Source organism: Dasypus novemcinctus, chromosome 1 (assembly GCF_030445035.2).
Source record: "Dasypus novemcinctus isolate mDasNov1 chromosome 1, mDasNov1.1.hap2, whole genome shotgun sequence".
Taxonomy (NCBI): domain Eukaryota; kingdom Metazoa; phylum Chordata; class Mammalia; order Cingulata; family Dasypodidae; genus Dasypus; species Dasypus novemcinctus.
This window is the reverse complement of record NC_080673.1, coordinates 98156300-98184220: the sequence shown is the minus strand read 5'-3', so window position 1 is coordinate 98184220 and position 27921 is coordinate 98156300. Positions and strand designations below refer to the sequence as shown.

Sequence of the window (27921 nt, the reverse complement as noted above, 5' to 3'; positions counted from 1 at the left end):
CGTGCCATGTACTTTGTTAAGTGATAGGAATTAAATGGTGACCAGAGTACACGTGGTCCCTGCCCTAGTGAACCAAGAGTCTAATGGGATACAGACAAGTACAACTGTGATAATTATTAGGATGGTAGCAATAAAATGTTGTTCTGAGAAAACATATACAGGAAGGAAGGCCATCTAACAGAATGAGAGAAGACCTTCTTGAGAAAAGAGTAGCTAGCTGAGCGCAGGAAGGCTGCATTAGCTAATTGCAGAAGAGGACAACTGAGTAAGTGTGAAAACCCATGCGTGAGAAAGAGAATAACCATAAGAAGGAATTGGGGAAGGAGATATGGCTCAACCAGTTGGGTGCCTGCCTACCACATGGGAGGCCCCCCCAAAAAAAGATATGTTGAAGTCCTGATCCCAAGTACCTCAGAGTATGACCTTATTTAGAAAAATGGCCCTTATATTTGGAATTGGGCAAAATAGCATGAGGTCACACTGGAGTAGGGGGGGCTTACTCCAGTATGACTGGTATTCTTTTAGGAAGGGAGGAGAGACATAGAAAGACAGACAGACAGACAGAGGAGATGGCCAGGTGATAAGGGAGACAGAGACTGGATTATGCCAGAAGCCAAAGAATGCCAAGAATTGCTACCCACCACCAAAGCCAGAAGGGTGGTGGAACAAGTGGCCTTTCCAACACCTGACTTTGGACTTCTAGCGCCAGAACTGTGAGACAATAGATTTCTGTTGTTTCAGCCATCCCGTTTGTGGCCAAGAGGTTTTTTTAACAGTTCTAGGAAACTAAGACAAGAAAGACTCTACTTGGAAAATCCAGAAATGGAGAGAAGGCATAGAAAACAAGTGGTCAGAAAGAAGGGAAGCAGCACTGAGGAGGAGGGACAGAGGAACTGGATGGAACATGGGAGAGTGTGGGCTATGATGTGGACCATTGACTATGGGGTGCAGTGATGCTCAGAGATGTACTTACCAGGTGCAATGGATGTGTCACGTTGATGGGAGAGAGTGTTGCTGTGGGGGGAGTGGGGGGTGGGGGCGGTGGGGTTGAATGGGACCTCATATTTTTTTAATGTAATTTTTAAAAATAAATAAATAATTTAAAAGAATAAATAAATAAAGCTGAAAGGGCATTTGAAACATTCTGTAAAAAAAAGAAAGAAAGAAAGAAAGATGAGGCACATGCTATGAGGAATGGAACTTTGGGTATGGAGATCAAAATGGAGGAAGAATGGTTTCAAGAGGGTTTGAGGCAGGGTTGTATATTATATATATACAGTATACAGTATAACCTCTTCCTCCAAGTCCCATTAAGTCCATATTGTTTGTTTAATGTCTCCAGAATTGGATTTGTGTTTGTTTCTTTAAATGAGACAGTGTGGAGAGGAAGGCCTTGGACAAAAGCAGTGTGGAAAAGCAGACCCATGGTCCTTGGGTTACACAGGAGAAACTGGGGATGAGCTACCCCAAAAGTATGGAGGGCAAGGGGCCAGAGCCACCAAAGAAGGTTCTTGCTCTGTACTGCTTCAGAAAGAGAAGAGAAAAGCACTGACTTAAGAGGTACTTAAGTTTGTATGATCATGGCAGAATATTGATAGTTCCTGTTTCATGGTTTCTATTTTTCTCTCTGAAGAAGGGATTGGAGAAGGTTATGGGCTGAGAAATTTCTTCGAGGGACTTCTGCTGCAGATAAGGAAAAGCTTTATAATCACAGCTTTACTGCAAAAGAAAGGGAAGATGAGTTTATATGCTGATGAGTGACTCAAAGTCTTTATAACTGGCGTTGCTTACAATGTAGAACCAGGCCTGTTGAGAGCAGATCACACCACATCTCATCATTTGCATCCTGCCTCACCCAAAAGTATACATGGATTTGATGCACACACAAGTAAAACTGATCCTGGACCTGAAAACTATTTCTATTTACTAAATCATTCATTTTGAGGAACACTAGTCAATGAACCCTGAATTAGGTTTGCTCTGATCCAGTTGATTTTGTACTTTACTCACACCTGGCATCCAGATTTTTCTGATACAGCAAAATACATCAAGACAACCATACTTTTTTTTTAACAAATCAATTTTATTGGTACATATTAATAAAGCATAACTCCATCTAAAGTGTACAATCAATGGTATTTGGTGCAATCACATATATGCGCATTCATCACTTCAGTCATTCCTAGAGCACCCTCATTATTCCAATAATAACGATAATAATAACAACAAAACTCATCACCTATCAATCTTCCTATGCTTCCCCTGCCATACATAGCTGCTATTCTTTTTCCTTCTCTCTAGTATATTTGTATTTTCATTTTGTAAAAACAGTCTTATATATGCAATATCACCCATATTCGTGCTTCACATGAGGTTTTACTGTCATATACAGTACCACGTTACAGTTTTTAGATTTCCCTCTAGTAATGTACATCACCCTAGACACCCTTTCAACCACCGTCAAACCCATATAATAGCTCTGCTAGTCACAAACACCATGATGTGCTTTCACCATTTCTATTCACTTCCAAAGTTTTACAAACAACCTTTTTACCAGTTCTGGACAGATTAAACCTCAGCTTTCCGTTCTCTAACCTCATTCTATTTTCTGGTAACGTACATTCTAATTATTAACTCCATGAGTTTACACAAGATATTTAGTCACACTTTTTTTTAAGGTTTTAAAGAAAACCAGTTTTCACTTTATAGCATTTTTATTGTTTTTAAACAGAAGTGTTCATTCCCAATCTGATGTATAGTTTTTTCTTTATTTTCTAAAATGGCTCTAAATCTTTGACAATGATATGACCTCTAGCTCTCTGTCATAGTCTCTCTGGCCTCCCTTCCTATGTATTACTACAAGAATAATAATAGCTAATATTTACTGAGAACTTACTATAAGCCAGGCATTGTTTTACATTTTCGATATGTTAACTTATTTAAGCCCCAAAACAACACAATAAGGTAAATTATATTATTATATTATTTTTTGGATAAGAAAACTGAGATACAGAGGAGTTTAAGTTAAGTAACTTACCCAAGATCACATAACTAGTAAGTGACAGAGATGGGATATGAACTGAGGCAGTATCAGACCGGGGACTGCATGCTTAATCCCTAAATTACCCTGATCTCACCCAAATAAAATTCCCCAAACCATGTCTCAGTGGTGCTCAGTAATTTTACAGGGAAGAGGAGAGGGGGGTTATCATTATGTGGGGGAGCACCTGGTTTAATGGTATCAAGCCATGATAGGCCTCAAATATATCTTTTAGCTGAGTCTTTAATCACAAAAGCACAGATTCATAAAACTTTTGAATTAAAAGTAAACTAATGGATCACCTAGTCTACTCTCTGGCCAGGGTTCAAGTCCCTCTAGACCACAGGTTGACAAATTATGGTCCTTTAGCCTAATCCAGCCCACCTTCTGTTTTTATGGAATTAAAGTTTAATTGGAACAGTTACAATAATTTGTTTACTTATTGTCTTTGGTTGCTTTTGCACTATAACAATGGAATTGAGTAGTTGCAACAGAGGGCATATGGTCCCAAAAGCCTAAAATATTTACGAACTGACCCTTTACTTAAAAAATTTCCTGACCCCTGCACTAGAATATCCCCCCCAAAAGAGGCCTTTCTTTAAATATCTCTAATGGTAAAAAAACTTCTGCCTCACAAAAGAGCCTTTCCATTTTTGCCAGCCTTGATTATTGCTAAATTCTTTACACTAAATTGAAATCTACTTTCCTTTCATTTCCATCCAAAAATATTAAATCTGCCCTCTGGGCACCTCCTACCAACCAATAATCACCAAAGTAAGGCAGACTCCTGTGCTGTTTCTTGGCATTTTATCTTCCGTAGAAGAATCAGCTGCTGGTGGCTGACTCTGGCAGGGAGACAAATAGCACACACTCCAGAGGCCACTGGAAAAACTCCCTAGTTTCTCTTGCTTCTTCTCTAGTAAATTAGCTCCCCTTTGTAGCTCATCCTGTTAACTCCCTTGGATGAAACTAAATGAAAATTCTAAGGCTGATATATGAAAAACCCAGTATGAAGATTTCCAAGCTTGTAGTGTCATCACCACATATTTTTTTCCTCTCTTCATCCAAATGGGGCATGGCCCTTTTCAGCATCTTCCCTCCAGTAATATATTAAAAACCAAGCAGTTTAGGGTCACATAGTACATTTAGACTCTTAAATGATCATTAATTTTCCCGGTACTATCTGGTCAGGTCTTTACAATTGCTAATTTAAAGCGTTATGATCCTATTTCTAATTAAGAAGAGTTCCATCTTATAAGTTAAGACCCATTTTTAGAATATAGCTTCCTATCATATCTCTTATCTCTCCTCGCATTAACAAGTTGTCCTTTCTTAAAACAATACCAATCACCCCTGATTCTCCTGAAGAGAAAATGCAAAACATTTCAAAATGGACAAAGCACAGAGGACAGGCGTAGGAAAGAAAAGGGTTGTTAAATCACTCAGAATCCCCTACATAGCTCACCCCTCACAATTACACCAAGTTTTGCATCCTCTCCTCACCATGACTAAACAACTCTATGTCCAAACTGGACAGGAACTCTTATCAAAACAGGGTGGACAGGCAAGACTGGCCTGCTCTTCTCTACCACTTGATGCCTCCCCTAGCCTGAAGGCTCAGTATCACCCTAGCTGAGGTCTTATTCCCGTGCAGACAACACTAAGGTCCATATGGTTCCGTGTAAACTCAATAAGGATGACAACCCAGAGGATGGCAGAGCTTAGAATGTGCTCAGACCACTCAGTCATTTTCAGGCTTTTCCATGAGTTGACTCAGTGAGGTCTGCCCTGGAAGAACCTTTGTAGAAAAGGCAGCAGCTACATAGGCTAGAAAACTGTGCATTTAAAGTATCTCCAAAAGAAATCCAGTTCCTGTAGATATGCCTAATATATTAGCCTTTAAAATCTTCTTAAAAATGCCAGCCTCCTTTCATATTCCTATAGAGTCTATTTCTTTGTCAAGATGTGGTTAAAAAGAAAACACCTTTATTCAATGTAGCCTAGGAAGGGAAAAAAGCCTAAGAAGAGATGGAAAACTGAAAAATAAGAAGATGGCTGAATTACATTAATTCAAGTTTGTCAAATAGCACCAGGAATATGAGGCATGGGGTACACCTGGGGCATATCTCTATGGAATATGAAAGTGTTCACCTTGTCACAGTGTGTTATCTTGGTGGGTGGAGACATACACAATAAACAACAAAATATTAAACTCCCATCCTGGGGAGTCCTGCTATGTTCTCAATTAGAGGGACAAGAATCTCTTGAAAACATAGGCAGTGCCTAATAGTAAAAGAAAACAAGCCAATATGTCAAGCCCTCAATATTATTCCAACTAACTATGAATGTTATTCTTGAAAAATTGAAACTTAGTGGTTACCATAGGTTAAGAGGGGAGGGAGAAGGAAGAATAGAATAGATGGAACATAGGGAATTTATAAGGCATTAGAATTGTTCTGCATGATCTTGCAATAATGGATACTGCCATTCTAAATGTCATCAAAACCTGTAAAATTGTATGCTGCAAACTGTAAACCATAAGGTAAACCAAAGACCATGGTTAACAGCAATGCTTCAATATTTGTATGTTAGTTGTAACAAATGTACCACCCACTTATAAAATGTTATTAATAGGGGAGAGTAGAAAGGGAGGAGGCATTGGGTATATGGGAATCCCCTATAGTTTCTATGTGACTTTTCTGTAACCTAAAACTTCTTTGAAGATAAAATGAAAAAAACAGGGAAGCGGATATGGCTCAAGTGATAGGGCTCCTGCCTACCATATGGGAGGACATGGGTTCGATCCCTGGGGCCTCCTGGTAAAAAAGAAGAAGAGAAAGCGTGCCTGCATGGCATGCCAGTGCCTACATGGTGAGCCAAGTGCCCATGCAGTGAGCCAAGTGTCCATGCAAGGGTCCTAGTTGTGAGCTGAGTGCCCATGTGCTAAAGCAAGCACCCACACGAGTGCCCATGTAGCAAGCCGAGTGCCTGCAAGTTGAGTGCCTCACAGTGAGTCAATGCCCGCCCAAGTGAGTCATGCAGCAAGATGATGACACAACAAAATAGAGACAAAGGGGAGAGTCAAGATGAAGTGCAGCAGAAACCAGGAACTGAGGTGGCACAGCTCACAGGGAAACTCTCTCCATATCAGAGGTCCTCAGGATCAAATCCTGGTAATCCTGGTGGAGAAAAAATGAGAAGAGAAGACAAAAAAAAAAGAGAGAAACTGATACAGAATTGACAAGATCACACAGCAAATGGACACAGACAGCAAAAACAGCAGGATGGGGAAAGGGGGGAGGGGGAAAAATAAATAAATCTTTTTTAAAAATAAAAAAAAAAGTCACTGGGGAACATACAGAAGAAATTGTCACTGTACATACAGGACAACAGATCTTATAGTGATGAAAGACACATGCATAAAAATTATTTTTATTTCAATTTTTTATTTTGTATTTTTGTATTTTATTTCTTATTTTTTTAATTATTATTTTATTTTATTATTAATTTTATTTGGGGTTTTTCTTGGCTTCATTTTTAGAGAGGTTTTGGATCACAGAAGGATCACAACTGTAGGGAGGAAGGCTCACTGGTATGGGGTGTAAATGATGGAGGGATGTGTGGGGAGGGGTGCACCTGGGGCATGCCTCTAAGACATATGAATATGTTCAAGTGTTTATGGGAATTATCTCAGTGGGAGGAGACCAACACAATAACTGAAAGAATATTGAATTTCCATCCTGGGGAGTCCTGTTACATTCTCTGATAGAATGGCACAAATGCCCCAAATACAGAGGCAGTGCCTAGTGAAGGACAACAGACCATTACACCAGGCCATTGATAAATGATGATTGTATTTAGGAACCTTTTCTTGTGAAATTGAAACTTAGCCTATTATTATATATTGTTTAAGAGTTACCTCCTGAAAGCCTACTTGTTGCTAAAACGCAGCCTCTCTCTCAGCCAAACTCCACATATAAATGGACTACCTTCCCCCCAGTGTGGGACATGACTTCCAGGGATGAGCTTCCCTGGCACCAAGGGATTATTACCAAGTGCCAATTAGCAATGCATCTGGAAAAACACCTTGGTTGAAAGGGGGAATATTATGAAATACAAATGAGTGTTTATGACCAAGAGATTTCAAAGTGAGTCAGGAGGTTGTTCCAGGGGTTACACTTATGCACGTCTCAGCAGGATCTCACTGACTGCCACAGTAAACACTATCTCAAACAGCAGGGATCCTGAAGGCTCTAGAGATATCTAGACACTATTAAGCAGGGCAGAAAAGCTCAGGACTTTGGCACCGTCTTAGCGGGCCTTACTTTGGAATTTATGGTCCCCAGTATAATAGAGTTAGACTCATTTATAGTTTCCCTACACATCACTCTTTTGCCCCTTTTACTCAAACCTATAATTAGTAGTATACTTGTTAAATATATGTCCCAGAAACTTAAATCTTTGGTCTGTTCATGTGCCGGTTGAGCCCTGAATCTCAGCAGAGTTGCAACACCTACTCTTATTTTTTTTTCAGATTGATTTTTTAATTTATTTCTCTCCCCTTCCCTAGCCCAGTTGTCTGCTCTCTGTGTTCATTTGTTGTGTATTCTTCTGTATCTGCTTTGTATTCTTGTCAGCAGCACCCAGAATCTGTGTCTCTTTTTGTTGCGTCATCTTACTGCATCAGCGCTCCATGTGTGTAGTGCCATTCCTGGGCAGGCTGCACTTTTTTTGCGTGGGGTGGCTCTACTTACAGGGTGCACTCATTGCACGTGGGACTCCCCTACATGGGGGACACCCCTGTGTGACACAACACTCCTTGTGTGCATCAGGACTGCGCATGGGCCAGCTCATCACACGGGTCAGGAGGTCCTGGGTTTGAACCATGTGGTAAGTGGACACCCTATCCATTAGGCCAAATTCGCTTCCCTCAACACCTACTCTTTAGTTCATTGGACTCACCAAGGACAACTAACAAGGAGATGATAATGGACAACACCCATCCCAAGGAACAGAGAGTGTCTGCAACTGCAGGCAAGACAATTCCATCCATCTGGCCCATGGGATCTAAGAAGTCTCCTCTCAACTAGAAACAGAGTGGGCATCACCATCCCCAAATCCTCAAAATTGGGGAATGGACAATGGACTAAAGTAACTTAATTATTCTGTTACAAACATTGTTATTCTTGCAATGGAATAATTTTTATCTTTGATGTACAGGCAGTAGCCACGAGAGGTTGTGAGGTGTGGGAGAGGGATGAATAGGTATAAAGGGGGGCATTTTTGGGACACTGGAATTTTCCTGCATGACACTGCAATAACAGATACAGGCCATTATTCATTTTGTCATAACCTACAAAATTGTTCAGGGAAGACTGTAAACTATAATATAAATTATAGTCCATGGTTATTAGCAATGCTTCAATATGTGTTCACCAATTATAACAAATGTACCACACTAATGGAAGATGTTGTAAATGTAGGAAAGTGTAGGAGGGGCGTGAGGGTGGGGAACATGGGAATCCCCTGTATTTTTACATAACATTAATGTAATCAAAGCTTCCTTTAAAAAAAATTTTTTTAAAGCACCAGAAAGACATACTCTCACACTCTACCAAAATCTTGCTTTAATTGATTATAATAAATCCGCAATTACTGATGTCTTCATTTAGCCTTGTGATGTCCAGCTTCAAGAAAAACTGGGTTCTTCTATACTTATGCCTCACTAGGTTGTTCTAATTTAGAAAATAAAGGAAAAGAACCAAGCAATGATAGAGGCAGAAGAAATTTGATGATCTCCTAGTCACTTTATAGGTGGAGTTTCCGAATCCCTGATTCAGAACTTAGCTCAAAAACCCCCGAATGGCTAGACACAACAGAAACCCACGTTTCCTGAGTCTAGTGTCAGGAAGTTCCACGCACCTCTCACAGCATGGCACCCTCAAAAAAGAATGACACCAGCAGGCATGCATTAATTAGAATATGTATGTGAACAATAGGGAAAACCAAAACCAAAAGTACAATTTGCCTTTTAGAGTCTTAAATTCAAATAACAAATACATTCAATGGGAAACAAATCATTTGGGAGAAGGATATAACAATTGAAATGTCAGCCTCTAAATAAGAGAGTGCATATGGATAAGAAAGAACCTTGAAATCTATACACAGAGAATGTGCCTGTCCCTTCACTAAATGTATAATAATATGGTGCCACCACTTGTCAAAATACCATCTTTCAGGAAGCAAATGCGGCTCAAGCAATTGAGGTCCCACCTACCACATGGGAGGTCCCTGGTTCAGTTCTTGGTGCCTCCTAAAGAAGACAGTGAGCTGGCGCAATGAGCAGGCATGGCAAGCTGATACAACAAGATGATGCAACAAGAAACAGAAGAAGAAAAACATAATGAGAGACACAACTAAGCAGGGAGCGGAAATTCCCAGTGCCTCTTAAAGAAGACGAGCAAGACAGTGAGCTGACGCAACAGGTAGGCATGGCAGCTGAGGCAACAAGATGATGCAACAAGAGACACAAGAAGAAAAAACATAATGAGAGACACAACAAAGCAGGGAACGGAGGCGGTTCAAGCAATTAGGCATCTCTCTCCCACATCGAAGGTGCAAACAATGAGGGGGTGGGAATAAATAAATAAATAAAATAAATCTTTAAAATATATGTCATCTTTGTAACCTACTACCTGATGAGGGCAGGAAAACAGTAATATGAACATTTCTGTCAAACAACTATTGTTTGTAAACCCTGGAAGGTGCTATAAATATATCCCAACCGAAAAAAAACAAAGATACCTCTAACTCTGAAGAAATCTCCTAAACGAAACAAAACACCCCCAAAAGTCATAGTTATTAAGACAGGATAGCATCTGGAGGACTAGTAATGAAATGGAAGTTCAGAGACGAGAACATTCAGGTCAGCATGGGATGGAATTGCAAACATTGGTAGATTGCTTATGTAAGATGAAAAGATGCTTCATCTCATTGGGGGGAAAAGGCTATTCAAAGACAGCTGCCTTGATTAGCTTCGCCCTGCTGAGCTCTTCACAGCTCCCCCTTTTGCCTACTTTCTTCTTTCTGCTCTTCAATAGGTGATGAAAAGCTGCTGTGGAAAGGCAGTGCTGTGCATTTGAAGAAAGTAATGACACCAAGTTGAAATGACCAAGCCACAAAATGTATAAATTCAAATGTAAGATATTTTCCTGTATTCCTACTAGAATTATAGGACAGATTTCCAACAGCTGCTTTTCCAAGAGCTAACAGCTTGCATTAGCCAGGAAGGCAGGCTCACAGTTACAACAGCTGTTTTTCCCCTTCTTTGCACATGGTCTCCTTGCCTACTTGAGCAGGAGAAAATCCTCAAAGATGGAATCAAGGCAAAACTGACGTAAAGCAAAATCCCCCCCAAAACAAAGATAAGGTAGTCAGTTCCAGGGTAGAAAATTTACTTAAGCAACAAGGTAGTTCATCAGAGTAAAGATTACGCACACAACCTAACCATCCATAAAGATGTTTTCAAGTATGTATACAGTGAATTCACCTTGTGAATAAAATTATGGGTAAAGTAACTCAAAGACAAATGAAAATGACTCAAAATGAATGCATGAAAATAAATGTGTGTGTTTATCAAACAAGGCGCTAAGCAAGATTGACAAATCCTTGCTATATATAATAGTATATTCTCTGAATTAAGGTGGAAGCAAAGGGCAGCAATGACTTTCAATACAGGTCTCCAAAGGGCAGGTCAAGGTCCTAGCTGAGAACAGACTGTGCTCCTCCAACTCAGAGACCAGGCAGGGGCACATTAGGCTGAGGCAGGAAGTAAATCTGGATAAGTGGGGGAGCACAGCATCTTTGAGGAAGGAGAAGTGTCCTGAACACGAATATCCACACCTCACCTCAGCTCAAGAAGAGACATGAAAGTGAGAGGATTCACATGTTGAAACACATCTTCGTGTTATTTTTTTCTCACAGTGGTTACAAAAGAGCACATGGAGTGTTTCATCAGAACATACTAATTATATATTTTGACCTAATATATATACATAAATTTATGAAAGGTTCATAAAATTAGGTAATCATCCCTTCCTACTAAGTTTTAGGGCCCTATCCAAACAATCCATATCAGATTACAACTATGAAAGACAAGGCACAAAGAAGATAATCAATAAACCAATGTTTCTCTTTCTTCTCTCTCTCTCTCATGTACATACACACATACTCGCAGGCCTGCAATTTTGGCCAGATAATTGGCTTATAAATGTTCTGATCCTTAGAATTGGGACACCCACCCCCACCATCTGTCCTCTCCCCATCTTCCCTCCCCCACACCTCAGGAACCCGAGTCCAGCGCAGAATTCTCCACCCCTTCCCCAGCAGATGGATACAAAGCCCCACCGCTGCCCAAGGGAAAGAACAGTAGAGTCCTGCTGGGTTTCCCCACCAGCTCCAAAGCATCTGAGCTTCCTGTTCCATACCAGGGTCAACCTTTCACTGCTTAAAAGTACTTACTGTCTTCATTTACCAAAGGATGCCAATGCAAAATACCAGAAATGGGTTGGCTTTTACAATAGGGATTTATTAGGGGAAAAGCTTACAGTTACGAGGCCATGAAATATCCAAACCATGGCACCATTAGACATGCTTTCTCACCAAGGTCGTCTGCTGGCAGATTCATAGTCCGACCATGTGGTAAGGCAAGATGGTGGGTCTCCTGGTCTCCCTCAACTTTTTCCTCAAGCTCAGCTGTGGGCAATCAGGCATACGGCCCACCTCTTCAGCTTTAAGCCGCTCCAAAGGCCTAACCTCTTGGGGACTTTGGCTTACTTCTGTTTCAGCTGCTAGCAATCCTAAACTCCTCTGTCACATGGCAGGAGCAAAATGGTAGCTTTCTTTCTTTATATCTCCTTTCTCTGTGTCTCCATATACAAAAGGCTCCAATAAGAGGGTAGGGACCCAACCTGCCTCACTGACATAGTCCAATCAAAAGCAATTCATGGAAGAAGACATGGCTAAACTGTTAGAGCATCTGCCTACCATATAGGAGGCCCAGGGTTCAAACCCAGGGCCTCCTGGCCCATGTGGTGAACTGGGCCACACTCAGTGCTGCCACATGCAAGGAGTGCCGTGCCACACAGGGGTGTCCCCCACATAGGGGTGCCCCACGCACAAAAGAGTACACCCCGCAAGGAGAGCTGCCCCATGCAAAAAAAGTGCAGCCTGCCCAAGAGTGGCGCCGCATACACAGAGAGCTGATGCAGCAAGATGACGCAACAAAAAGAGACACAGGGGAAGCGGACTTGGCCCAATGGATAGGGCATCCGTCTATCACATGGGAGGTCCGCGGTTCAAACCCCAGGCCTCCTTGACCCATGTGGAGCTGGTCCATGTGCAGTGCTGATCACGCAAGGAGTGCCGCACCATGCAGGGGTGCCCCCCGCACAGGGGAGCCTCACGCACAAGGAGTGCGCCCCGTAGGGAGAGCCGCCCAGCATGAAAGAAAGTGCAGCCTGCTCAAGAATGGTGCCGCACACACAGAGAGCTGACACAGCAAGATGATGCAACAAAAAGAAACACAGATTCCTAGGCCGCTGACAACAACAAAAGCAGCCAAAAGAACACGCAGCAAATGGACACAGAGAACAGACAACTGGGGCGGGGGGGAGGGGGGAGAGGGAACAAATAAAAAAGAAATCTTAAAAAAAAAAAGAGAGACACAGATTCCCAGTGGTACTGACAGGAATGCAAGCAGACACAGAAGAACACACAGCAAACGGACATAGAGAGCAGAACTCTTGTACCGACAGATCATGTCCTTTCTGGCTGACTTCATCTAGTTATCCAGGAGGAATTCGACTAAGCACTATGTGCTATCCTTTTAGGTACCACTTGCCTCCTCTACCCTTCAGCTTTGATTTCCCTAACTTCCTGAATTCTCACTCATCTTTGATTTTTTAAACCACTGCAGCTGTCATCCTGGAAGACTCTGACACAAACTTGTATTGTTTGGTAATTGTTCCTATCTCCCCTTGCCCATCCCAACCAATGTGCAGTGCAGTAAGGAACAAGTATATAATCTACACCAAGCACAGTCTTGAACAAAGAATTTTACCGGCTTTTAAATGATTCATTGACACTTATGAGATTGCTGAGGTTTTACTATCCGAAGCTCCTTTACAGTGAATAGTTCCTACAACTAGAAAAAAAAAAAAAAACAGTTCTTCACCTTACAAATTTAAGACTTCTTGCTTCTAGTTTGTTTTCAACTCTTAATAAGGTTTCTGTGACAGGGCTTCAGACGACTGCTCTTAGTTATAGAGAAAATGAGCACTGATAGAAGGCCAGCCTGATGATTTGAGCAGATCAAGAACACAACACACCCAAATGTAGGATTGGGCTATGGTTAGTAGTAATATTTTGAGGGTGCTCTTTCGAAGTTTGTAACAAATCTGAGGCAAGTTAGTTAGGGAATAAAGAGATGTATCTGGATCCTGGCAGAAAAACCACCGCCACTGCACAAGGGCCTTCGGAACCCCCAAGATGGATGCTGGAAGAACTTGCTAGACTCCCATTCAAGAACGAGATTTCCTCCAGAAGCCAGGAGAAGTCCCAGATATTTTCCAGGGGCCTTATCATTGGACCCTCCTGGGGGATTGATGGGTGGGGTAATCAATCAAAACAGCTGGGACTCCTCCCCTGTCATTAGCAAAGGGGCGGAATAATTAATGGTTTAAAAGGCAACTGCCAAAGCAAACCACCCCCCGTTCTTGCTTTCTGCTCCCTGCTCTTGCCTTCTTCCCCCCTCCTTGGAACACCACACAAGTAAAACCTGTGCATTTGTAATCTGTAATGAGGAATTGTAGTCTGTAAATCAGCCCTCTTTATCACTTTTCAGACCCCTCCTCTCTACCTGGGACCCTTAATCTGTTATTTTCTCCCATTTCTCTTCCCTTCCTTCCTTCATAAATTACTGGCCTAACTAACCTGGCTTGTTCTTGAAGCTCATTTCTTGTAGATTAGTCATGACCCTAGAGAAAATACAGCAACATATTTGGCACTGCCAGCCAGGAGAAGAGATATCGGTGAGTTCAACTGAGGGCAACTATGGCCTACAGACTGTTTAAAGCCCTCTTTTGCTTATCCATTTTAAACGGGTTCACCTACAAGCCCCCACAGTACGTAATCCCAGGAGTGAAGAGACTGGGATGCAGGACCTCTGCGTCCGCGCCTCGCACCCAGGCTGGTTAGATCTAACTATGGCCAGGAGGGCGGGAGCACAGGGCAGGGCCTCAAATCAGGGCCCTGCCAAGACAGGGGTTCCCCCGCCCAGCTCCAGGCACTGGAAAGCCACTTTTTCAAGGCTTTTTAGCAGCCGCTGGCTTTGCCCCCAGGTCTAGCTGCCATTGCCTTCTCCCACCCTCCCCCCTGGGTGACAGTGGCAATGACAGTGGCAGTGGCAGAGAGCTGGGACCTTGCGTCTCCCCAGGCATCCCAGCCTCGCAGCCCGACTTCCCATTGACCGCAATCGGCAATCTGGTCTGGGCCAGGGTGGGAAGGCGGCAGCCAGGCCCAAAGTGGATGCCATGGGACTCCCCTTGCCAGGTGGGTCGTGGGCCAGGGCTCTGTTCATAATTAACCTTGACCTACGTTTAATCTTCCCACTTCCTCCTACTGAATTTCTCATTACGGGTTTGTGAAATGCTTTGGAATGTCTTAGAAACTGGAAAACTGAAAACGCATTTCCAAGTGAGTTTAGCCCTACCCATGGCACAAAATGGTTTGGAATGTCTTAGAAACTGTAAAACTGAAAATGTATTTGCTAGTGGGAAAGAAGTTATTGCCTCACGGCCCCAAAGCCTATTAGCAGGAAGAATTGATCTATCATTCCTTAAAGGCCTTTGATGGCTGGTCTAACCAGGAAACCCTCGGGCAGCAGAGTCATAAACTAGGACTGCTTTTTAAGACCTTTGTGAGAAAAGGTAGAAGATGGTTTTTTGCCCCTTTTCCAAGGAGCAATCTGCGGCTTGGCAGCCATCTGAAATCTATTCGGTCTGTCTCCCAAGTCCAGAACAGCCCCAAAACTGCCCAGCAGCAGGGGCTCTGTAGTTCCCAGGGTAGAAGGAACCCAAGAGCAGTGAAATAGCCCGAGATTTAGCTCAGGTGTTTCAGTTTGGGTAACAGTGTAGTCAGTCTCAGACCCTGGAATGGCCAGAGGTGCTGGGAACCAGAGGAGTAAACTCTGAACATCCCCCAAGACATTCCTTGGGCCCTTTGGTTCAGAGACCAGAGCAGTAAACTCTGAACATCCCCCAAGACGTTCCTTGGGTCCTTTGGTTCAGAGGGCAGCCAAATGTCCCCTGAGACTTAACTCAGGTGCTTTGGTTTGGAGAACTGCTCCCAATGTTTCCCACCAATTTGGCTCAGTAGCTTTGGTCTGAACTTCAGGGTTTCAGGCATCTCCCAAGTCCTAGGTCAGCCACAGGGACGCCCGTAGGCAGGGCTCTGGATTAAATTCTCAGGATGCTGAGACCAGAATATCAGCTCCAAATTATTTGGAGTGGTAAACATTTTAGTCAGGCCAGGTCAGTCTACTAAAAAGTGCTTCTTCATTCTTCCTAGAATAATGGGCATGGTCTCTAACCTACCAGCAAACTCTCTATAGGAGTGTCTTCTCAGGAATCAGGAAAATTTGCCTACTACTGGTCTACGTGGCCACAGTATAGCTGAGAGCCGTCTCTGAATGGGACCTTGAATTCCAGTTAAACCAGTGTAAGAAAGGAGAACAGATAAATCTGAGGACCAGAAACCTCATGCCACGTCTCCTTAAAGAAATGAGGAAATACACCTCAAACTTCCATTAACTCCCTTTTAGAGACAGCCTTCTCAGTTTTAAACTTGGTAGTGCCTATTAAGGGGTGTGAATGGGGGTGAAGATCCAGACCAGCTACTAAACCTCTCCTGAAAATAAGAAACCTCAGGTGCCACCAATTAAGATCAGAAATTTCCTTTTAAAAAATGCTAAGGGTATAAAATCCTCCAGTTTTAATCTGTGCTTAACTTTGTGTTCAACTTTTAAATCTGTATTTAACTTTGTCAGTTTGCTTGTACCTAGGAAATCAGATTTGGGATTCACTCATTACAAATTGGATAATGATGAAAGGTAACCTAAAAATGAGTCTTCAATGTCAATACAGTCTTGAGAGTGGATTTAATGTATAAATCACAAGTGGCATTAGTTCAACTGCTAGAAAAGCAGTAAACCTAGCAAAGTTGTTCCTATATTGCTAAAGTAAAATACCTGTTAATTAACGTCTTCATGGTAAAGGTGTAAAAGTAAAAAGCAAAGTACTAAAAAGTTAAGTTCATTTGATATGTTATACATTGCATTGGAAGTGTTTAGAAAGTATTTAAGATTAAAAGAGATAGACTTCAGCATTGCCAAACTCTTGTGCATTCAAACCAGGCCTTCAATACACTACAGGTTGCCTCTCCATTTGAGTTATTGACTAAGTTGGTCACTGGCCCCTAAAATAATAAAGGTATCTACTACATCTCTGGCTGTGCTCCTGAGGCGGATGGAGATTAATTGCAGTTTTGGATTCTTGCAGCAACCAATGATGGCTTGACATAGCCAGATGTACAATGCATATCGCCTCCAGACTGGCACTGTTTCATAGTGCCAAAGAGGACTATGCACCAGGTCAGTGGAATACTGGAGCCGACCTTCCTAGCTTCCCTGTAGCTGCAACATGTTGGCTATGTGCAGAACATACCAAGTGGAGCAATGATTACCAGAGTGATGTAAATAGAAGTTAAACACAATTGGCATTATCGCCTGCTCCAATGGAGAGATAACATGTAGGGCATGCAAACCTGGAGCTAAAATCTATTAGATGCAGCTCAAAGAGAAACTTATGCATTGGGTAGTGCATTAATTATTATTAAGTACTGTTACCTATATCTCTCCTATTCTAAATATATCCCTGATGATTATGGTGATATCTTTTCTATTCTAGACCATATGCAGAGGGATACTGAAATGTTAAAAGTCCTGGTAAAATTCATTTTCTAAGTAGTTAGTAAGCATGCCAATAAAATAAAAAATAGGCACCAGTGGGGGCAACAGCCCTTTTAATTAAGAAAAAAAAAACACCAAACTAACTTGGGGGAGACCTCTCAGTCTTCACCTCACACCAGATGAAAGACATACTTAACCTAGGTCTCCCTTCTAACCCTTATTCCAGAACCTGTCCCACTCATATCCTGGGGACTGGTAAATCCACATGCCATTCTGCCAGGGCTAAACATTTCCCACCAGAAGGGAAACAGCAAACAGAGTGGCTAGGACCCACTTCAGCTTAGCCCCTTCAAGATGGCCCATGGACAACCTTTCCTCACCCAGGAACCTGGGAACCAGGGTCTGATCAAAACTTGGCAAGAAAACAAGACTTACTCTCAATTAGAGCCAAAATGGAAGGACTCTTACTCAGTAGTTCTGATTGCTCCCACAGTTATTAAAGTTAAAGGAACTGCCAGGTGCATGTACTTATCCTGCATGAAGCCAAATGGCCAAGGAAGTGCTAGCTCACCAGAGGCACTTGACAGGACATACAAGTACCAGTCATTGGGTGGTCTGAAATACTCTTCGAGAGACAAAGCTAAGTAGTGTCTGTGTCAAAGCTAGCTGTTCCCTCTAACTCTAGACCAAACGCCTACTGCTAGGGGGAGGGAAAACCAGGCACCCCTTAAGAAATCTTGTCTGTTTTCATTTCCTTTAGTTTCTTCCTATACAATAACCAAAAGGGCAATGTCTCTTTTCATCCCCCTCATAGCTGTCTTAGGCATAACCACTACCACAGAAAACTGGGATTGGCAGTTTATACCTAACTCCATTATCTATTACAATCTCTCCCTAACGTTAACCAACAACATTCAAAACTTGCAAAATGAAGCCCACCAACTTCAGGCAAATGTAGCCTTTATAGGCGCCTAGCCTTTTCTATGTGGTCCAGTATCCTCTCAGAGGGACCATATATCCTCGAAATTCTAATTAAACTTATTTCTTCCAGAAACAACATCTTGTTAGCCATATGGGGACTTCATCCATCTTCACCCAGGATGCCAAATTCATCTTCCTCCAACCACAACAGAATAGCAGGAGGGTTTTATACCTTGTCAGGTAGGGCCTACTGCCCCTAACCAGCAGGAAGTAATTACATAAGAATGACCATCATCCTTCAACACCCCTTTAAGAATAAAGGTGTAAACCCTCTGAGGGGGAGTAGAGGCAGGCTAGTTAGGGAACCTGGCAGGAAAATCACCACCACTGAACACATGGCCTTCAGTACCCCCAAGATGGCTGCTAGAAGAACCTTGCAAGAACTCCCTTTCAGAATGAGATTTCCTCAGGAAGCCAGGAGAAGCTTGGATAGTCTCCAGGGCCTTATCAATAAGCCCTCCCTAGGGATTCATGAGTGGCTTAATCAATCAGAACAGAAACAACTAAGACTCTTCCCCTGTCATTAGCAAAGGGATGAGATAATTAATGGTTAAAAAGGCAAGCACCAAAGCAAACACCAAACCCCCTGTTCTTGCTTTCTGCTCCCTGCTTTTGCCTTCTTCCCCCCTCCCTGGAACACCAAGCAAGTAAAACCTGGGTATGTGTAATCTATAATGGGGAATTGTAGTCTGTAAATCAGCCCTCTTTATCACTTTTCAGCCCCCTTTTCTCTACCTGGACCTTAATCTGTTTTCTCTCATTTCGTTCCCTTCCTTAGTAAATGACTGGCCTACCTAACTTGGCTTGCTCTTGAAATTGATTTCTTGTAGAAAATCTGGCAGCAAATGTTCCACAATCCAAGGTATTGATTGTGGGGTGATGTTTGGGAGCCCTGTATGATGATATGCATGTTTTTTCGTAAGTTCACAACTTTTACTATATACTTATTGTTTATGAATTTTCATATATGAATAACATACTGCAATAAAATTTTAAAAAACAAAAAAGAACACACCAAGGCAGATTAATATAGAAAGAGGGAGAAGACCGAATCACAGCTAGGACCTGGCAGAGGACCTGGCAGAGAACGGGGCTGTGAGACCCTGCCTGGAAACTGCCTGATGAAGGCCACTACTAAGAACAAAGCCTGGAAGACCCCCAAAGACCCGGGCTCAAGAGGAAGCCCCGGATAATCCAAACAGGCCAACCCATTGGTCCTGAATAACTCCAAACAAAAGGCCTCCTCATTGGTCCCCTGGGAGCTAAACAGTGGGGATCATAAGGAAACCAACCAATCAGAACAGCAAACAGCTGGGGCCCCTCCCCAGCATTAGGAAAGGGGACGAGGATTGGCCTTAAAAAGACCTAACCTGGGGCCACACGTGCACTTACCCTGTAGCACACCTGCAACCGTGTCTGGGGTGTGTGCTTTTGTTCTTTTCTTGCTTCTCAACAAATTCTTTACTCCCTTGCCTACCCTAGGGCGTGTCCTTAAATTGCTTTATGCCATATAGCCAAGAACCAAGAAGCCCAGAAACCCAGAACATTCCACTAACACCACCACAGTGGAGTCCTGAGAGTGGCTTCAGAGGTAACAAAAAAGAGTACAATTCATTCAAGAATACTTTGCTTGGAAAAGCTTTGAACTCATTCTTTCTTTCCTTCTTTTTGAAAAATATGCTAAAAAGAGAAGCGCATGTGCCTCAAGCAATTGGGCTTCTGCCTACCACATGGGAGGTCCCAGGTTTGGTTCCCTGCGCCTCCTGGGGAAGGCAAGCTGGCATGGTGGACAGGCATGGCAAGTTGACACAACAAGATGACACCACAAAAGAGACACAAAGAGGAAAGATAATGAGAGACACAACAAACCAGGGGACTGAGGTGGCTCAGGTGACTGAGCACCTCTCTTTCACATGGGAGATCTCAGGTTCAGTTCCTGGTGCCTCCTAAAGAGATGAGCAACACAGAGAGCACAGAGCAAATGGACACAGAAAGCAAACAGCAACTGCAAACAATGAGGGGAGGGAATAAATAAATAAAAATAAATCTTTAAAAATATATATATATGCTAAAAGGTATCTACCTCCCTGCTTTAAGAATCAATTTGTAGGGAAGTGGATGTGGCTCAACTGATAGAGTGTCCGTCTACCATATGGAGGTCCAGGGTTCCCTGGATCCCCAGGGCCTCCTGACCTGTGTGGTAAGCTGGCCCATGCGCAGTGCTGCAGCACGTAAGGAGTGCCATGCCACGCAGGGACGCCCCCACATAGGGGTGCCCCATGCCCACAAGAAGAGCTGCCCCATGTGAAAAAAAGCGCAGCCCACCCAGGAGTGGCACCACACACACACAGAGCTGATACAGCAAGATGATGCAACAAAAAAGAGACGTTGTTTCTCAGTGCTGCCAGATAATGCAAGCAGACACAGAAAAACGCACAGCGAATGGACACAGAGAGCAGACAACAGAGGGGAGGGGAGAGAAATAAATAAAATAAATCTTTGAAAATAAAAAAGAATCAACTTGTATATATTTTTACCCTTTTATAATTTGAATGTGTCACAGTTGTTTTTTTCAAATTCTCTTAAGAATATGTCTATATACTCAAATTATAAACACAATTGTTATAACAAGTAGGAGACTCAGAAATCTTACCATATATAGGGGAAAACGTGAAGTCGATCAGATGACAAATATTATAGGCTTCAATTCTGACATCTTTCCAGATTCCCTGGGTAGGAAAGGAAGGGCCCCAGTCCCAACCAAAAGAACATTGCTCCTACAATTTCAAGGGGGAAAAAAGATATATTCTGATTACAATGAAATGTAAACATTATGAAAAATATATATATAGACTTTTTTTAATTAAAATTTTTTTTTTTCAAATACAAGCCTCTAAGATGGCCCCCAACGATCTCCTTTCCCCTCCCCTTGACTATGGGTTGGACCTAGTGAATCACTTCCAACCAACATGATGCACCAGAAGTAATGGGATGTCACTTCCAAAATTAGGTTATAAAGACTGTGCTTTCCCAAAATTTTTCCATCACCCCAAAGAGAAACGGTCCCAATTAAGCATTAACTGGATGGAGGTGATGGTAGCACAACATTGTGACCATAATTACCACCACTGAGTTATATATTTGAATGTGGTTAAAAGGGGAAATTTTAGGTTGTATATATGTCACTAGAATAAAATTTACAAAAAAGATAAGACTATCCAATACAAAAAGTGAACCCTAATGTAAACTATCAACTATAGTTAATTATATAACTATAATAATAGTGCTTCATCAATTTTAACAAAGGTACCACACTAATAAAAAGTTAATAGCTTTGTAGCAATGCTCCAAAATGTACTCATCAAATGCAATGAATGTACCACACTAATAAAAGAAATTGTCAATGTGAGAGGAATGGGAGGTGTGGGGAATGAGGTATATGGGAACCTCTTATATTTTTTAATGTAGCATTTTGTGTGATCTGTGTATCTTTAAAAAAAGGAGATAATTTTTAAAATGGGGGGAAAAAGTTAATAATAGGGAAAACTGCATGTGTGAGGATGGGTATATGGGAACTCTATTTTCTGTATATTTTCTGTAAACCTACAACTTCTCTAATTTAAAAAAAAATTCATTAAAAAAAAAAAGACTCTGCCTTCTGTTTTGGACATTCGCTCTTGCGCTCTCTTGCCAAAGGTGAAAGGCAGCTGCCACGTGTTAAGGCAGCCAGCTCTGTGGAGAGAGAGGCCTGCATGAGTGAGGCTGGAAGTCAGTCTGCTGAGCCTGCCCAGAGCAGTGAGCTTGGAAGGGATCCTTCTGCCCTGGTGAGGACTTGGGATGGCTGCACCCTGCTGACACAGCTTGACAGTAACCTTATGAGAGACCTTGTGCCAGAGGCACCCAGCTGAGCGACACTCAGATTCCTAACAGAAACTGTGATAGTAAATACTAGTTTAATCTAATAAGCTTTGGGGTAATTTTTACACAGCAATAGATAATTAACATAATATCCAATATATCAACTTCTTCAATATAGCTAAATTTGGCAAAAATGCTCTAAGAACATAAAATCTAAGAAGAGTTGTATTTTTCAAAAGCATATTACATTAAAGCCATACAACAACTACTCTTTAAACCTTTCCAAAATATTTCTGGATATTTGTATTTAAAGTAGTAACTATAAAGAATAGGAAGCATATTGAAAAATAAAGATATTTACAAACAGATCTAAGAAGCTTTAGCTTAGATTCACCAACCCCTACTTCCTCCAGTTTAATTCAAAAGTCCTTGTTACTGTACATACAGCCCAAAAATCACCAGCTCAAAGTCTAGAGACTGACACAGGGTGGCCAGAGCAGACTTTTTATCCAATCTAATTCAGGCTGGCTGCCTGTCTCTACCTTCATGACACTCAATTTCCATATTCAGTAACTAAGGTTCAAGGTAAAGGTAGAACACAGTCCTCTTTTAAAAATTCCTTTTCAAGCAGAAATTTTTCCAATTTCTACTTTTAAAAAGAAAAAATATTATTTTCAAAACATGGTCAATTAAAATGTATGAGCTGTCAGGTCAGGGTCCTATAGCTTCTAAAAAGGCACCAGAGCAGCCCCATTAAGATGGCAGAGAGAGATGCTTCAGGGCTCCATCCCCCCAAAGAAGCTTTGGACAACCACAAGAACTGGCAGAAACATCTTTCTCAAAGCCCCATAAAACAAAGGATTGCAGTAATAGGATGAACACTGAATCAAGAAAAACACTACTTAAAAGCACTCTTTTAAGTAGTCTCTCCCTAAGCCCTCACCAGCTTGGCAGCCTGTGCTCCCAGGAACAGAGTAACCCTTTTGCACGTACTGGGAGCATATATGTCTGGCCCAACCTGTCTGGTGGTGGCCTGAGGGACTCACCATTCTAGAACCTGCCCTGTATGTAAAGGCAGCTCAGAGAACACTATAGGAGAGCAGTCAAGTCATGCTGCCTAGAGCAAAGGATTCCTGGGTACAGGACATACAGTGCAGTGCACAGCATCTCAAAGATACTATTTCCTAAGACAGAGGTGATATGCAGAACTCTGTAAGCTGAGGAATTCCTGGGGCCATAGTCACATGCCCAAGACAAGAAGCAGGCATAGAAAGGATCAGGGCAGCCCCTATGCTTTGGCCTGGAGCTATATTCTAAACTCATTTATATGGATAAGTCCTGAAGGAGAGCACTCACACAGGTCAATCTGCAAAGACCAGAAAGGTGTTTTCTTTTTTTCCTTCTTCTTTTTATTTTTTTATTTTTTTAGTTAGTTCCGGTATTCAAGGAAAACTCTATTATAACACTAGCTGTATACAAGCTTAAGGAACAGATGCCTTCAGAGTCTAAATTCCAGTGATAACACATTAAAATATCAAAATGTCCAGGTTTCAACAAAAGGTTACAAAAATTACAAAGAAACAGGCAGTGATGGGCCAGCAAAGGATAAGATTAAAGCATTAGAAACCATTGAGGAGGAGGACCAAACCTGAAACATACCAAAGATTTTTTTTAAATGGTCCTAAATTTGCTGAAATAGCTAAAGGAAAATATGGACAAAGAACTAAAGGAAATCAGGAAAATGATAGATGAACACAAAGATAATATCAACAGAGAGATGGCAGTGATGAAAAGGAACCAAACAGAACTGAGGACGACAGTATCAGAAATTTTAAAAATCTCAAGAGGAATTCAACAGCAGAATGGAGCTGGCAGAAGAAAGAATCAGAGAACTTGAAGATAAGACCATTGAAATCATTCAGTCTGAGGAGCAGAATGAAGAAAGAATGAAGAAAGGCAAACCAAGCCTGAGGAACCTGTGGGACACCATCGATTGTACTGATATATGCATTGTGGGAGTCCCTGAAGAAGACAGGAAGGAGGGAAGAAAAGAAAGGAGGGAGGAATACAGGAAGGAGCAGAATGAATATTCAAAGAAATAATAGCTGAAAACTTCCAAAATTTAACAAAAGATGTGAATATACACATCTATGGTACTCAACAAACTCTACACAGGATAAACAGACCCACCCTGTGGCATATTTATAATCAAACAGTCAAATACCAAAGATTAAGACAGAATTTTGAAAGCTGCAAGAGAGAAACAAAGGATAACATACAAGGGAGCCTCGAAAAGATTAAGCGCTGAGGTTGTGAAGTGCATTCTATATTTCAAGCTGGGAGAAAGTCAATGTACAAGACAGGCAAAGTCCTTCTGCATATGACACTCATAGTATAGCAGGAAATTCAGGCATTGAATAAATAATTACAAGCAAGATGACTCTTACAAAGAAATGGACATGTAATATAGAACCACAAAAGCAGAGGGGACAGGGGACAGTGTGTTATCTTGAAAATGTGCTTTTATACAGAGACCTGAAGGGTGAGTACAATTTAGGTGAAGTATGTTTGGGCGAGAAGGAAATAGATGCATCCCTTTCAGAAGGAACAGCATTGGCAAAGGCCTCGAGGTACAAAAAAATATGATGCATTCTAGGAGGTAAAGGGAGATGAGATAAAGCGAGAATAATGGGAAGAGTAGAAGACTGGAGAAGTGGGCACAGGCACATAGAGATATAATGACTATGGACTTTAGACTAAAGGCGATGAGAAGCCTTGAAAAGTTTGTTGAAAAGATTTTAGAAAGGTGTGCTATGATCACTTTTTCTGAAAAGCCCATTCTGGCTACTGTGTGGGAAATTAATTCAAGTATAAGAGCACTTATAAAGATACCAGTTAGACAGTCAGGGTGAATGTCATGCAAGAAATGATGATAGACTGAACTTGAGACATGGTAGCAGAAATGGAGTATGGACAGATTCAAGAGCTATTGAAAAATATTCACATCATCAAAAGTAATGAACTAAAAAAAAAGAGAGAGGGAGATATCAGGGAGAACTCTGTTTCTGGCTTGAGCAACTGTTAGGGATGGTATCCCATTCAACAAGACAGAGAGACTCCCAGGAAAAGGTTTAGATCACAAGTGTGCAGTGTTGGACGTACTAAGTTTTAGGTCGCTGTGACTCAGGTAAGTAAAGATGCCAAACAAGCAATCAAGAATAAGGTCTGAAACTGAAGACAGGTCTGAGCTGAAGATATGTTGGGAGTCACTGGCAAATTGAGGAGTTACTGAAGACATGAAGGTAAATGAAATAGCCTATAGAGGGTATAAAATGAGAGGAGTAGAGGATCTAGGACAGATAGAGGCCTGAATAATGTAACTTTTAAGAGAAGAAAAAGGATCTAGATAAAGACATTTCCAGCCAGAGCTGTAGATGGAAAACAAGGAGAGTGGTGATAGATATTGAAAAGAGGGTACTTGAAGCAATGGATTCCTCCATCCATGCAGAATACAATAGGAAACAGAGACAAGAGGAGACTTAAATAGATATGGAGAAAGTAAAGGAGTCAAAGGACCCGAAGTTAAAGAACAGGTGAAGGAGAGTAACATGTTCTCTTTACACTCCACTCCGCACCCCTGCCCCACTAACTTCATATAAACGAAGCTGAAGCATTATACAGACTAACTTAGAAATCTGTAATTACAAATATGAAACTCTGAAATAGCTCATTTACCACCCAACTTTTTAATGGCTATACAGCAAAGGGCATTTACATCATTATTTCCCTGTAGCCTTATATGAAACCTATCAGAAGGGCAGATATCAGCTCCACATACAAATGAGGGACTTGCCTAAGGCCACTCCTTGTCTGTCAAGTTAGAATTCAAATCCAAGACTCCTGAAGGCCTCCAATTCAGATCCCTTTCCAATGGACCGTGTCTATCTAGGCAGATATATTCTACTATGATACAATTCATTGTTTTAACAAATCTGCCTCATGGTTAGTGTCCCATGCACTGACTGTGACAGCAGAAATCTGGGTGTGATTCCTGATTTCAGTGACAAAAGGCTTTGTACTTATCTAGGGAACTATTTTAAATGCCATTAATTGAAGTGGGAGGGGAAACACTACATGGATATATGTATAACAAAAATACTGCCTTTACAGGTAACTTGAAAATTAAATTTTATTCTCTTCACATTAGAATTTAGTGAGTCCTGGTTTTGACAGAAGGTAAAAGATAGAAGGGATGAATCTCTAGGATTCAAACAACTGTGCTGTTTAAAGATAAAAAGCAAGAAATTAAAAGTGGAGTCTCGGACAGAAGATATGTTTTCCATGGATACTTGACTGCTGAATATTGCCACAGCAATACTCTAAGACTGTTCAGTTATGTAGTATGGACAAATAGAGTCACTAACATAAGTTTGGGTAGACTGAATCAAACAGGAGGAAGTATAATTTTGACCTTAGTACTTATATTAAGGAAACATAATTTATGGGAAGGCCATCCAACCAAAAGAGCGTCACTTAACTAGTCACGAATAATCAGAATTCATCAACAGAAGTCTTACCTAAAGAGTGCTGGCAAAATATCCTTAGTATCCTCACAATGAACAAATGATTCTATTTCTTGTTTAGTTCTCCAGAGAATTCTAATTTTATCAGGTATTAAAATAAAGTTATCTAGGCCTCAATACTAAAATACTTAAAACACTAAAAGAAAAATAATCACATTGGTAGATTTTATTTTCTTTTTATTAGATTTGATGAGACCCTGGAATAAATATGAGAACATGTTAGCAAATTTATTAATATTTTCAGAAAGCTTCCAACTAACAAGTATAACTAATAAATGTGACCCTCACAATCTGGCAAAAAGTTTGATAAACTTAAAATGTTAAAAAAAAGATCTGATGCATGATGGTTCTGTAAACTCACAACTCCTCCAATAAAGAAAAAATATTAATCTGTCAAGTTATATTATCAGTCACATATTTTTCTTCTTTTTTCTAATGTTATCTGAGTTTTTAAACATGCTTCATGATGAAAACTTAGAAAGGTGGAGGTTCTCCACAAAAACCCAGATACTGATGCTTAATTCAAATTTTCAAAACCACCAAGCTGCAGGAAAGAGAAATCCAACCTCTAAAATGTCGCTGGAGTCTTCAAACAAGAGTTTCATATACTCCGGCACATCCCATCCTCCAAGCCAAGTGCCACCGTTTGACGAACTGTTACCTTTCGAATAAAGTTGACATGGCATTCACCCTTCTGCACTTGGGGAGGGCAGGCTGGCGGCACCGGGTAGCGAGTGTGGGCTTCACTCTGCTGTGCTGCATACAACACCGCTGACTGGAAACGCAGCTCAATGGAGTTCAAGTCTCTGACCAAGCTGGTAACATCAAAACTCTGAATTGAAGGGAAAAAACAGAGGTGGAAGTGGCCTCGTGTAAAATTCTAGATATAGGAAGAATGTATGAAAGATGCTTAAAATCATTCAAATGTTTAGATTTAGTTTCCTTGCAGCAGAAAGCATCTCTCCAAAATAGTTTGATTTCATTGCCCACTTTGAGATACAACAAAGCACATTCCCCCACCCAAACCAGATTTCTAGGTTTCTCCTTCTATTTTTACTGCCAGAGTGTTGGTCCTAGGGAAACAGTGAGCAGAAGATATACCCAACCTTGGACTGTCAGCTTTGGCTATTTACACGGGGCCTTGAACTTCCAAGAACTTCCTAGACACCTCATGACAGCCTGACTGTGTGTTATGAATAGCATGTATTTTAAGTCATAAGTTATTTTTGTTTTGAAAAGTCTATCCTTAAAGGGAAAGGAGATCAGCATACAATCTCTTCATGTAATTATTCAAGGAAGAAAGGAGAATTTTCTTTTAAGATGCTTTGTCGATTGTGTTATTCCCATGAACCCTGGTTCTTAACTATACTGCTAAGAGAGACTCCTCCTAACTGGAAAGTCACTGGTATCACAGTTGATACCAATAGCCACTC

General features: G+C 41.4%; 1 protein-coding gene across 2 annotated transcripts in view; it reads right to left on the bottom strand.

The window, feature by feature from the left end:
- Window positions 1–27921, bottom strand: part of MANBA (mannosidase beta) — a 140269-nt gene that overhangs the window by 89982 nt on the left and 22366 nt on the right. For both annotated transcript variants that reach the window (XM_004459862.4, XM_071215333.1), the window contains exons 4-5: window positions 27150–27320; window positions 20701–20824 (exon numbers count right to left, since the gene is read on the bottom strand). In XM_004459862.4, the coding sequence (XP_004459919.2) occupies window positions 20701–20824; window positions 27150–27320 (295 nt within the window). The remainder of the gene's footprint in view (window positions 1–20700; window positions 20825–27149; window positions 27321–27921) is intronic.